Raw genomic sequence first — 13,045 nt, forward strand, 5'->3', positions numbered from 1 at the left:
ACCCCCCAAATAGGTTGCAAGCCCGTTGCAGTGCTGGAGGCATCCTCACACTGGAAAGCACCCAAGGGTGTGAAGCCCCAGTTAGGTGATGCTGTGTGTGGGGGGGGGGGGGGGATGCCCCTCCACAGCTGCCTCATGCGGTGGTGGCAGGGCTGGAGGGGCGGCTGGCGCAGGGAAGGAGCTGCGGAGAGGCGGGGGTGCGAGGGGAGGGGGCTGCGCTCCGCGCCAGCACGAAGCGATAGGCTGGGGCTGCTCCTGGCCGAGCACAGCCGCCCGGGCGGGCTATATAAGCAGCCGTCGCCGCCGCAGCCTCTCTGTGGCAGAGTGGAGCCGAGCCGAGGCGCAGCGGGACTGGACGGGACGGGCCGGGCCGGGCCAGGAGGGGGTGCGGGCCAGCGAGTCGCCGTCCCCGGTAGCAGCACCGGGACATGTGCGCGGGCCAGGGCGCGGCGCGGCTGCTGTGAGGGGGCGCCGCCGCCATGGGCGCGGGACCGCTGCCGCTCGTGCTGGGCGCCGCGCTGCTCTGCGCGCCCGCCGGCCTCTGCCTCCGCGTGCTCAGCGGTGAGTGTGGCGCGGGGGGCTGCGGGGGCCCCGGCAGGGAGCTGGAGGGGGTCCTCATGGCATGCGAGGGGGGCACCATAGCGGGCTGGAGGGGAGGGGCCCATGAGGGGCTGGAGGGGTGTCCCCATGGGTAGCTCGTGGGGATCTCCACGAGGGACTGGAGGGGGCTCCTCATGGGAAGCTCAGGGGGGGATCCCCATGAGGGGCTGGGGGGGTCCTCATGTGGAGCAAGAGGAGGTCCCCATGGCATACTAGGGGATGCTCATGGGGAGCTGGAGGGGGTCCCCATGGCATGCTAAGAGGGTCCCCATGAGGGGCTGGGGGGGATGGGAATCCCCCTTCCAGCTCCCCATGGGGACCCCATGAGGGGCTCCTCCCCATGGGGAGCTGGAGGGGGAGGGTCCCCATGGGGGGATCCGCCCTACAGCTTCCCAAGAGCCCCTCATGGGGTCCCTATAGGGAGCTGGAGGAGGGGATCCCCCAGCCCCTCATGGGGACCCCTCCTCCAGCTCCCTGTGGGAAGGAGCCCCTCATGGGGGTCCCATGAGGGGGCTGGTGGGGCCGAGCCCTCCAGTGCACTTGAGAAGCGACCACCTTCCCCTGCATAGTAGGGATGTGGGGGGCAGGATGGGCACTCAGTGCCTCTTCCTGGGGAGAGGAGGTGCCCTTAGCTGGCTCCTGGCACCCATCCTGACCCTTGCTTGTCCCCATTGCCTTATGCAGGGTTTAGTTGATGGTTTGGATAGGGATGGAGCTGCCTTGGGTGCAGGGCCTGGATTAGATGGCCTGTGGAGGTTCCTCTTTTTTGTAACTGTGCAGTGAGGGAAGTTTAGGTTGGATGTTAGGAAAAACTTTCTCACTAGCAAAGTGCCAGAACAGGCTGCCCGGTCAGGCTGTGGCATCTCCATCCTTGGAGGTTTTTAAGACCCAGCTAGCCAAATGGGATGATCTAGTTGGGGATGGTCCTGCTTGGAGCAGGGGGATAGACTAGATGCTCTCCTGAGGTCCTTTCCAACCCTCGTTGCTAGGAGTTTATGACTCTTGCTAAAGCACCGTGATGGCCAAGTGAGAGGACCTGGCTGCTTGGGTCAATTCCCACCCAGTGCCTTGTAACTAGAACCCACCCCTCCACCCCCTTTTCAGGGGGCAAAGAGACCTATATTTGGCCGTCCATGCTTCTGTGCTTTGGCCTATCTAACAGCAGCTCTAGGGAACGGTGGGACAGGCTGAGAGGTTAGGGAATGGGCAATGGGAAATTTAACCCCAACCCCTGTGGTGGGTCACTGTTCGCACTTGGCTACAGCTGGAGGAATGCTGGCACCCAAACAATTTGTTGTGGCTTACAGCTGCCTCATTCTCTTTTTTTGGTTGGGTCCCCCGCCTTTTGACCTATGGCAGTCAGTTCCTCCTCCTCCTTGAGGTTTATTTGCCCCTCTCATTTGCTGAGTTTCAAGTGCAGAGAGAGAGAGAGTTGGCAGTGTTGGTCTGAGTGTTGGTCTGAAGTCAGGCAGAAGGCATGGTAGAGTGTACCTTATAGATCAAGAGCACCTTTATAGTTTAAGATTTAAGACCCAGGTAGACAGAGCCTTGGTGGGGCTGATCCAGTTGCTTTGAGCAAGGGTTTGGATTAGATGACCTCCTGAGATCCCTTCGAACCCTCATGATTCTATACACAGAGAAAGAAGAAGCTTTTGGGAATCTGAGTTCGCTTTATCAGATACTGTGAAAAGACACAATCCGATGAAGTGAACTCAAATCAGCAAAAGCTTTTGCGTGCTCTCTCTCTCTTTCACTAGTCTGTAAGGTGCATCGCTTCCTTGCTTTTTGAGTGGCAAGTTACCCAGTAAGACTTTTTTTTTTTTTTAAGTCCTATTGTTTTAAGTGAAATAGTCACCTTTAAAATGTAAATCTCTAAAACTGAGACAATGGCATAACAGCAGAAAAACTTATTTTTTAAGTGAAAAGTGTGCTAATATGTCTGTTACCTGGTATTCTACTGGCAGAACTGCTAAAAGATGGACCGTTTTTGTTAAAGGAAAAACAGGAGAAGTTAATCAGTGATAAGACCGGCTACAGAAACAGAATAATATCTCTTGAAGTTTTTTATTTAGTTAGTCTGGAAGATTTTGTGATAATTGTGTCTGTTTTTACTATGGAGGAAGAGAATGGAAGTGTGCATTTAAGGATTAGTTTTCATTTGCCCAAAAACATGAGACTGTTAGAACTACTACAGTTGGATGTATTGTATGGAATGTGTACAATTTTCTCCTCTGTCTGAAATTCACCTCTTATATCTGCTGTGTATCTTCTGATCAAAAAAATATTGTTTATTTTAACTATATTTTCCTCATGTGTATAATGGTCAGGTAGCACTAAATCTAAACTGGCAAACTCATTACAATTACAGTCACAAAAATTCAATTTCTTATCTTCAGAAATGAAAACTTAGATCACCAAACCACTATCATGTCTTAACTTGGCATTTCTTAAGACTTCTTTCAGTGCAACATGAGGACAAGCTATTTCTTTCGAGTTGAGGCTAACCTACAGAACATTTCTAAGTTTGTATGTTAGAGTAAATGATTTTAAAAGGATAATAAGTACCTGTCGCCACACTTTTTATGACTAATATTTAAGCACTGTTAACTATGGAGAATTTTTTCTTCTTGTCATAATACAATAAAGTAATACAACTTTAATGTCATATATCTTAATTATACAGGCTATACAGCTCCATTTTCATTTATCTGATATGCTGCTTCATGACAAATATCTAAAAAGCAAGAGGGAGACAGTCCTAATTGAAATGTGGGTTTAGTTTTAGGATCCCCTCTTGCATTCCTCACAGACCCAGTGTCTGATCCAGAAGTCGCTGAATTTGCAGGAAAATATGCCATTAATTCCAGTTGGCTTCAGATTAGGTCCTCAAAGTTGAAGTCAATGGAATACACAAGGAATACAAAACCTAGCTCACAGGTTCCCTTTGCTTCAAAAGTATATGCATACTTGCCTACACTTCTTTGTTACAGTAGTTATATACATAATGCTTTGTGCAAGCAGATAAGATGGTGTGTTTATACAACAATTCCAGAGCATTAAAAATGACTTCCCTCGGCTATTGCAGTGATGGCATATGTATTGAGAACCTTGACTCAAACTGTTCTTTTATGTTATTTGTTTCAAGAAACAAGACATACACTGACATGCTTTGTATATTTGGAAAGACACCTTCATCTAAAGTGCATACTGAACTGCACCATCTAACTTTGTATCTTAGACACAGAGCTGGGCTAAGAACCTCTATGTGTTTTTATAACTAAATGTCTGTGTGCGCTTATTATAGGTGCCATTGGGAAATGAATAACTGTCATTCTGTTTAACGTTTGCAAGTCTCCATTTTGTGTTGAACTTCTAACAGTGAGTTTCTCATACTTGATTTAAGGAGATTTGAACACAGTTTTCACTCATTTAATGATATTTGTGACTTCAGTTTATAAAGGCCTATCTGCATGAATATCAGTTTTTAAGTCAATCTAGGGTACGTATGTATTTGGATTGTGGCTCAAACTTTGTTAGATTCCAAGTAAGACTTTAATTTTTCGAAGCCACAGATGCTAGACATCATTTTTTAAGCACACAATTAGTCTCTTATTGGCCTTATCATGGTACACTAGGGTGTATTTGGCTAACAAGTACAGAACAGTTTTTGAAGCAGAAAAGAAGCTCATTCAGGGATGTTTTGGGGCTTCATTGGCTACAGCTTGGTTGGACTGTTGAATATATAACCAAGAAACTGTACAAAACAGCAGTGATCAGTACAGAGAGGCACAGAGTGCTTCTTTTTTGATGAAAAAGAAGTGTCTTTGGAAGAGGCCGCATTCTTACCATACTGCAAAGACTTGGAAGTGCCTGGTACTACTGGTAATGCCAAAACACCCTCGTCAACAGAACCACTGATAAAGGTGGGTGTAGGGCTCTCTCTGCCATTCTTTGCCTTCTTACCTGGTACATTTATCCATGAACAGCAACAGTTTGGCTTAAAACTTTAGTTAGAGGTGAGAAAAGGAAAGAAGAAAGTTTCTCATTTACATTTTTAATGAACCTGTATTCTTAAAAAATTGTGAATACCTCATCTACCCACCCCTTTCCTAAACTGGCTACATCTTCTTAAAACTAAAATAGAGCATATTCCTCATTATGGACTTGACCCATTATACCCAGAAGACAGTAGGAAGATCCCATTGACTCCTATCATTACACAATTTCAGCAAAGTAGCTGAAATAAATGGCAAAGACAGAAAGATACAGTTACCCTTACCATTTTGGTGCAAGTGATAGAAGATCATAGAAAAGACTGCTCAGCTTTTAAAAATGTCTTGCAAGTTATTTTTTGGGCTAGATATTAGGAAAAACTCTCTCATTAGGAGGGTAGTAAAACACTGGAACAGGTTACCCAGAGAAGCTGTGGAGTCTCCTTCCTTGGAGGTTTTTAAGACCTGGCTAGACAAAGCTTTGGCTGGGTTGATGTAGTTGGGGGTCATCCTGTTTGGAACAGAGGCTTAGACTAGAAGACCTCCTCAGGTCCCTTCCAACCTTAATTTTCTATGATTCTACTTAGTTTAGGCTTTTCAGTTTTGTTTAGCTTTTCCTTTTCCATTTAACTTCCCTTATTTTCTTGCCAACAGATCAATTTGTGAATAAGATCCAGTTAGATAAAGAATATCAATTGGCTTATTTTTAAGCAGATATTTGACACTTTGGTGACATTATCAGCCATCATTATTTTTGATTTCTGAATTATTGAAAAAAAATACTGCAAATGAACCTCACTTTTTAATGCAGATGTATAGAAATTTTTGTGAGCTATGATTACAGGAGCTAATGTCAGAATGTCTAGCATTGACAGAGAAGATATTCTTAAAGAAAATAACGAAGTAGGGCCAGGAAAAAAAAACTGCTGAGTATTACATAGTCTGCATTGCTATCTCATGACATCATAAAGAACATGAAGTGATGATAATGCAGTTTGCAGAGATGCAATTACTTTAAGTATCTATTGGGCAGGAAAGAAACAGGCTAATCTTATTACTAACCATTTAGCAACCTATGTATTAATCATAGCCATTATACCTTAATGACTGCTGTTTGCTGTCATTTTATGTTTGCTTTTTAATAGCGATATTTTTCTTGATTATGGCAGTGTGTGTTTTAGTAGATTTTATACTATTACAGTATTTTAAAGCAATAGATATATCTATTTAGATGGGAAATAATTGGCTATATTAAAGCATTTACTAAGTGAAGAAAAAACTAACATCCAGCAGAGGCTGAAACAACATAGCTGCTCTTAAATTCTAGGGTCATTTAAGTATCTTTATGACTGTGTAGTTTTTATTCGTTTGTGTAGTTTATGACCTGTTCATCTGAAACACAGTATTTTATAGATGGTGCTTAGAGAAGCTAGTTACTTTAAACTGCATATTCTTATACTGAATAATGGAATGAATCGATGTAAGGCTAGTGCTTACAGAGTTCAATCAATTTTACTTATTTCAGTGGCCTAATTATATCAGATTTGAATTTGGTCTGCTTAGGTTTTATGCAAGATATTTATATAAATGCTGATACCCATTGGTTGTTTTGTCAAGATTTCAAGATGAGAGAGAAATTTTGAAACAATATATAGACTCGTTAAAAAGGCTAATATCCTAGCTTAGAAAAGATCTTACATGCCTTTGATGTAAATATCTATGATACATAAGTGAAACTATGGTAGCTTCAGGCTACCATAATACTAGCAATACTAAAATCTCCTGTTTTGGATAGTTGAGTGTCAGATCTAGTGGAAGTACCCATTATACCTTATAATACAGTGCCTTGGCTGTTGCCAGGGGAACTTTAGTCCATCTGTACTTTGCAAATTCATTAACTAAATTGTCTTTTCATTCCATCCAGGAAGAGCACACACCAACTGCTGAAGCTTCCTTAGCCTGACGAAGGGTTTTTGAACCCGAAAGCTTGCTTAATGACTATTCTCCAACCATTTGGGTTGGTCTAATAAAAGATATCAAATTCACCCAAGGAACCTTGTCTGCCTATGTCCTTAGACCAACACGGCTACAACCCAAACCCCTTAACTAAATTGTAGCTTTCTTGCTATATATCTGTATTTAGTTTATCACGGAAGCTGGAATTTTCTAAAAGGTGTGGAGGAAGCTGGGTATCTTACTACCTTAGCAAATCTTAGCATTATAACTTATTTTAAATGTTGAGTTTAGGGACAGTGGCAGCAAAGGGCAGGTTCTTCCTCTGTACCCAGTCCTCACAACTTGAGAGCAGGCATGGGAGAATGGAACCTCTGGTGCTGCTGTTATTTCTAGCTACCTCTGTGTGTGGCTGGAGTGGGGCAGGTGTGGCTCTGGACCCCCGCTCTTTCTCCAGGTCAGCCATGAAGGAGAGAGAAAGGGAGGAAACCTACAACAGAGCACAGGGTGGAGGGAGAGGGAAGGAAGGTTCTTACCTGCTCGAAGGACTTTAAAAAAGTCCCCCATGGCATGCCTGCCCTGGTATGTGAGGGGTGGGGTAGAGGACACAAAAGTGGGTGAAGCAGCTACCCCTGCAGCACACAGGTCACTGCTCCCACACCTGGTTTATGAAATCCTTGATTTGGCCATGCTTATTCTCTTTTTTATCTGAGTTACTCAGAGTTTCAGATTCATATTTTCTTCTGTATGCTTTCTGGATGAACCAAACATGACTCTGATTACATGCACATGCAGTGGGGAGTTGACAGGCATTTGAATTTTACACAGCATTCAGATTACACAAAGATACAAAAGCAAGTACTAGGGAATTCATGCCAGTTTATGTTATGCCCTGGAGAATTTTAGGTCCATAAACCAGTATAAAATGATTATAACAGTCTATACTATTTTGATTTGAATCCATGACAGAGAAAAATAATCTTCATTTACTAAGTACCAATTACTAAGAGTCTAAGTAATTCAGAAGTCATTCAGTACAAGTTGCCACTAAGTGGAAAGAATCAATGTAAAACTGTCAAGTAATGCAAAAGAACGGATGGGTGGGTCTCGTGAAATATGAGATATATTGAAGAATGATTGATCACTCTCAATAAGTTTATTGACTGAAGAGTTACATACAATTTGCTTAAAAGATCAGAAATAAGGAATGAGAAATTGTCCTTGATATTGGACAATATAGTTATGTTTATGTAGGTGAGAAGTCCCAGTGAGGAAGACTACAGTACTTCTGTCTATAAAATTAAGTCTGTGTGTCTCTCTGCAGGAGAGGGGCACTAGTATATTCCCTTTTCCTTCTGCCTGTCACATATTATTTAAACTATATGGATTCTGAAGTTTCTGTCAAAGGTTTCCCACATAATAACAAACACAACTTATTATACAGGCATATTATGTCTGATTGAAAGCATCTAGAATGTCTGTTCCATAATTAAGTCACACTAAGGTAGATAGATGGGAAAAGACCTGTTTTGTCAGTCTCCCCGCTATAACAAGAAATTCCTATCCTAATATGTGCAGGTGTTTTCTTGTTAACCAGCTCAGATAATGAGATTTGTATCCTTTGTTATAGGAATTTATATCATGACTTGAGTCAGCACTTCCCAAATTTTGACAACCAAAATCCTTTCATAAAAAATAAGTCACATCTCTGTGAAGATATGCCATGAGCCACCATTCAGAGCAGATTGAGTGGATGTTTGTATCATATTATACTTCCTCTTATTTCTTACATGCTTTAATAAACAGTGTTGACATTTAATGTATTACCACTGACATCTACACTGAGAACCACTGAAATAACAGTTCATGTATCAGAGGCAGTGTCAAGCTTTCTGCAGACTTAGACATCTTTCCATTGGGTACATTTGGGTCATGCTTTTCAAGAGTTTATTCACAAATCTTATTTTCCAAGAAAAAAATTGAGATTTTTGAGAATGATTAACATAGTGAGATGTTTCCATTTTACCCTCCCACACCCTGTTTAGTCCTTCACATCACCCTCAATGTAGAACATGACCTATGCTTAGTCAAATACTGGTCTAAATTATCTCATTTTAGGAAGTTATTCCTTCAAATGGAAAAGGACATACATAGGGGACTTTTACTCCCTGAGCATCAACAGAGCATGTGTATCAGTTTGCAAGAGGCTGGTGGTATCAGAACTGTGCTCCCAGGCTTTCAGAAAGTATTTGCCTGTTACTGTATCCCCCTACCATGGAATAGCCACACAACAGCCCTTAAATAGAGCAATGACTATCTGTACAATCAGTCCTGTGATTTATAACCACAAAGTCCAGCTGGTGACTCCAGCTGGTAAGAAATATTCAGTTATTACCGAAAGAGCTGAATGGGTTTCAGTTTCTTAATTTATGGAATATTAAACATATGAAGCATAGCTAATGCCCAAACTAGACATTTTCCACTTAGAAGAAAAACTGCCATGCTTTTAGTAGTTTGGGAGAAAAAAAAACAAGGAGAGAGAAAGAGGAATATTATCTGTATTAGTTTGAAGTCAGGCAGAAGGCAGGGTAGGTATGAACCTTATAGACCAACTAGATCAGAGATGCATAAGCTTTCCTAAGCATCAGATGCTTATACAAGCATACACATCTTTAATTTAGTTTATAAAATACAAATCTACATTGCCTGCTGCAAGAAAAGAAGCAATTAGGAAAAAACCAGATCTATTTCTCTTGATAAAGGCTTAACAGTTTAACCAGTGACTCCAGCTGTTTAATTGGTTCATACAAAATGGATAGCTATTTCCTAGTTAACAAAGCAATGACTTTATACTGATTCAAGCAATCATAATGGTATGTTTTCCAATGGGTGTAATTATGAACATCAAATTGTTGATTAGCCCATCCCTTAATTCAACACTAAGCTACTTATCTCCATCTCCCCTAAATGTTGGTTTAGATTTGTCCCAATCTACAACTCTACTGAGGATCTAATTGTAGCAAACAAAGTGGTCTACTTTTTCATTTATTCTGAGGGCATAGTTTCTGTTATATAGGGTGATCATATGTCCTGTTTTAGCTGGGACAGTCCTGGATTTCAGAGGCTGGTTCCATCTGGCTGTTGAGAATTATAATGGGCATCCCAGAAACACAGGGTCATGAGGTAGAGTTTGGCTGGGAGTCAGAGCAGTGCAGAGCACCTTGGAATTGGGCAGGCAGACACCGCTGCCTGCCTGGCATGCCACCCCATCCCCATTGCCTTGTAAGAGCATGGGGGAGGAAAGGAGGACAGTGTCTTGGATTATGTCCTGATTTCCAGGATTTCCATATGGTCACCCTACTGGTAATGCTTGTGGAAGACTAGTGGCCTTTACAAGATTTACACCTTCTAATATGGGATGTGTGTTCAATGCCCAGAATCTTGGAAAACTAGCTACTTGTGATCATACACAATGGCAGGCCAGTGCTATAATAAGCAACACCCCCAAATTCTAGAAATGTGCTAAGTGGAATCTGAACTGGTCAGTACAAAGGTCCCCTGGCTTGTGTTCTGCAAAAAAAACCCCAGCCCAGTGCAGTTTTGCAAAACCAATAAACCTTTGATAGCTCTTTTCTAAGGTGCCCAGTAAATGGGTTCCAATATCTAGAAGAATACACATTTGAGGAGAGACTTATTTTGGTTGAATACAACACAGAAAATGCATTCTCTTTAGTATTCTTCAATAACATTCAGACTTTCCTTGCTAGATTTATCCTGTTAGCTTGTCATTGCGTGCAATGATTCTATTCAGTCTTTGAGCTGGTTATATGATGCTGTTATGGGGATGGCAAAATCTCTGGAACAGTTGGGTATTGCAGAAAATGGTACTGGTGGTGCAATAGTACAGATTCCAATATGAGTCAGTATAGGCTGAGTGCCATAGGCAGTAAGCACTGGCATTAGAAGATCCCATATAATGAGAACAGCTGTCTTTCAGATTCTTACATTTTTCTTCTTCATTCCTAACATAATATAAAAATGAGTCAAAAAAGCTCGATCTCTCTCTCTCTTTCCAAAAGAGCACTGGACAAAGCAAAGGGATGTTATAGAAATAAAGAGACGGGATAAAGCATTTGGTTGAAGCCTAGATGTGGGAAATCTGTATTATATAAAACTGAAATCTCAGCCAATTGTTGTCATTAAAAATTCTATTTCACATTCCATAAAGGATGTGTTGATGTGAACTCAGAGCCAAATTTAATTCTGTACAACTATATATTTTGCCAATCTGGATTCAGTTCTCCCTGTTGCTTCAACAGGGAACAGCATTGTTTTCCCACTTTTTGTCTTCATCTTTTAAATGATATTGTGTCTTTATACCATGATTACCATACATTACAAGTCAATCTACATGCTGAAGGGCCTTAAGTATGAGCTGCTCAAATGTTGGTTGTTGTTGGTGTTAGCTCAAGTTTAGAGCAGTCACACGTTCAGGCCAACAGGATTCTGGAGGACTGAAAAGTAAGAATCCCTTATCTACTCCCACTCCAGGTTTCTTCCATGCCTCACATGGCTCCATCAGTTTCCGCCCCATGGCTCCTGGGGCTTCCCTCCTGCCCCTCCCTGTTCACTTACTTTGTACCTGCCAGTGCTGTTTGTCTTGGGGAAGCAGGCAGGGAAGAATTAACCTGCCTGCCCAGTCCCTGCTGCTGTTCTCTGGCTGAGCCTGGCCCAGAGAGCAGCAGCAGTCCCAGCAGTGGCTGGTCAGGCAGGTTAACCCTTCCCTGTCTACTGCCCTAGGACAGACAGTGCTGGCAGCCACAAATAAGGCATTGGAAGGAGGGGTGGGGAGCAGTGAGCAGGGATCTGGGGTATGGGGGGGCGGGGCAGTGAACCTGATCCAAGCCAGTGGGGGAGGAGTGGTGGGTGTGCTGTTCACCCTAACATATAGCTGATGTGGCTACGCATCAATGTAAGGGCCTTGGTACACATCAATTTTAGGCAGCTCCTGAGCTCTTGGAGCTCTTAACCCCTGGATTGTTCACACTTTAACACCAGAAACTAGTTTTAAGCATACTTTAGGTGGCTTAAAGTTATATCACTCTAGGGCAGATTTCTCTCTGGTTTATGTTATCCAGCTCATGTTGGGCCCTGTTACACATTGCACTTTGAGCACTCAAATGTTGATCTGTGTTAGTGCTAGCTCAAGTTTGGAGCAGTCACACCTTATGGTTAAAAATCTTCTCTGTCTTCCACTTGTACAGCTGTGACTTACCAGTAGGGCCAGGGACAGAAGTTACACATCAACAGGTATAAGTGATTGGAAACCGGACAGAAATTCAGTGTACATAAACCAATTTCAAAACAGCCAAAACCAATTTAAGATAAACCTGCAGTGAATGTAGTATCAGACCTGACTGATTTTAGGTTAAACCAGTCTATCATACTTTTGTCTTAGTTCCCCTTTCAAGTTAACTCAGTCTCCCAGCATCCCAGGATGCTTTGCACTGCCCCTGCAACGCCCCCTCCCAAGACAGGCAGGCTAGCTTTGGCTGCTGCTGTCTGCTCTAGCTGAGCAGGGCTGGACCCACCCCCAGGCAGTCACTGAGTTGAAACAGCAACGCCTCTTCTCCCTAGCCTGCAGTCCTGCCTGTATCACCAGCCCAATGAGGGGTGGAGGATGAGGCAGGGGAATAGAGTCCCCCACCAGCTCTGGACCCCAAAATGGTCTGTGAGGGTTTCTCCCTCCTGCAGCTGGGCCAGTGCTAGTCACTGATATGCTGAGGGGAGGCAAGGGAAGCACTTGTCCTGGGGCCAGCACCCTGGACCAGGGTCTGCCCATGTGTGGGGAGCCCCATGCCTGTGGGGGATTCCCCTGCCCCACTGCAGCCTGGCCCAGGTCCCTCTTACCCCCATCCCTGCATGGGCCTGGCTAGCTGTGGGAGCACTGGACTGGCTGCCCCCTTGCCAGTCTCTGACCCTCAGGGGGAGGAGGAAGGAGCTTCCATCCCAGTGCTGAGCCAGGGTCTGCCCCCTCTCTTGTTGGACCAGATTGGGCCCTCTACTCCCCTGCTCCACCCTCCCCAGCACCCCTGATTCCCCACTCACTTTCCCCCTACCCCCTGATTACCTGGGGCTGCCTGGCACTGCTCCCAGGGAGCAGGCAGGGAAGAGTTAAACTGCTTGCTCAGCTTGACTGAACATCTTCCCTGCCTGCTCCCTGGGAGAGAGCCCCACAGCTACAAATCATCTTGAGGTGGAGAGGTGAGGAGTGGGGTGTGAGCAGGGATCTGGGGTGCTGGGGAGGGTGGGGGTCAGCCCCCAACTTGGCTCCCAGACTGGGGCTACTTCCCCTCCCTGCAGCAGGGGGAAGCAGGGAGATGGGGACATGCTAACCTCAGCATGGCCTCAGGCCTGGAGGTATGTTTCAGTGCCCTCTATCTTCTGGCCTGGGTCAGTGCAGGCCTCTGCCTGCTTTGAACTGACATCCAGTTTTCAGT

The 13,045-nt window shown here is 44.1% G+C and overlaps 1 protein-coding gene across 3 annotated transcripts in view; it reads left to right on the plus strand.

Annotated features, from left to right (window-relative positions):
• The first annotated feature begins 305 nt into the window (after nucleotides 1-305).
• Nucleotides 306-13,045, plus strand: part of CHODL (chondrolectin) — a 48,506-nt gene continuing 35,766 nt past the window's right edge. Inside the window, exon 1 of one of the 3 annotated variants that reach the window (XM_059720655.1) lies at nucleotides 306-561. In XM_059720655.1, the coding sequence (XP_059576638.1) occupies nucleotides 480-561 (82 nt within the window). In that variant the 5' untranslated portion in view covers nucleotides 306-479. The remainder of the gene's footprint in view (nucleotides 562-13,045) is intronic. The other 2 variants (XM_059720654.1, XM_019476533.2) reach the window with 2 other exon arrangements.

This window comes from Alligator mississippiensis, chromosome 1 (assembly GCF_030867095.1).
Source record: "Alligator mississippiensis isolate rAllMis1 chromosome 1, rAllMis1, whole genome shotgun sequence".
NCBI classification, from domain to species: Eukaryota; Metazoa; Chordata; order Crocodylia; family Alligatoridae; genus Alligator; species Alligator mississippiensis.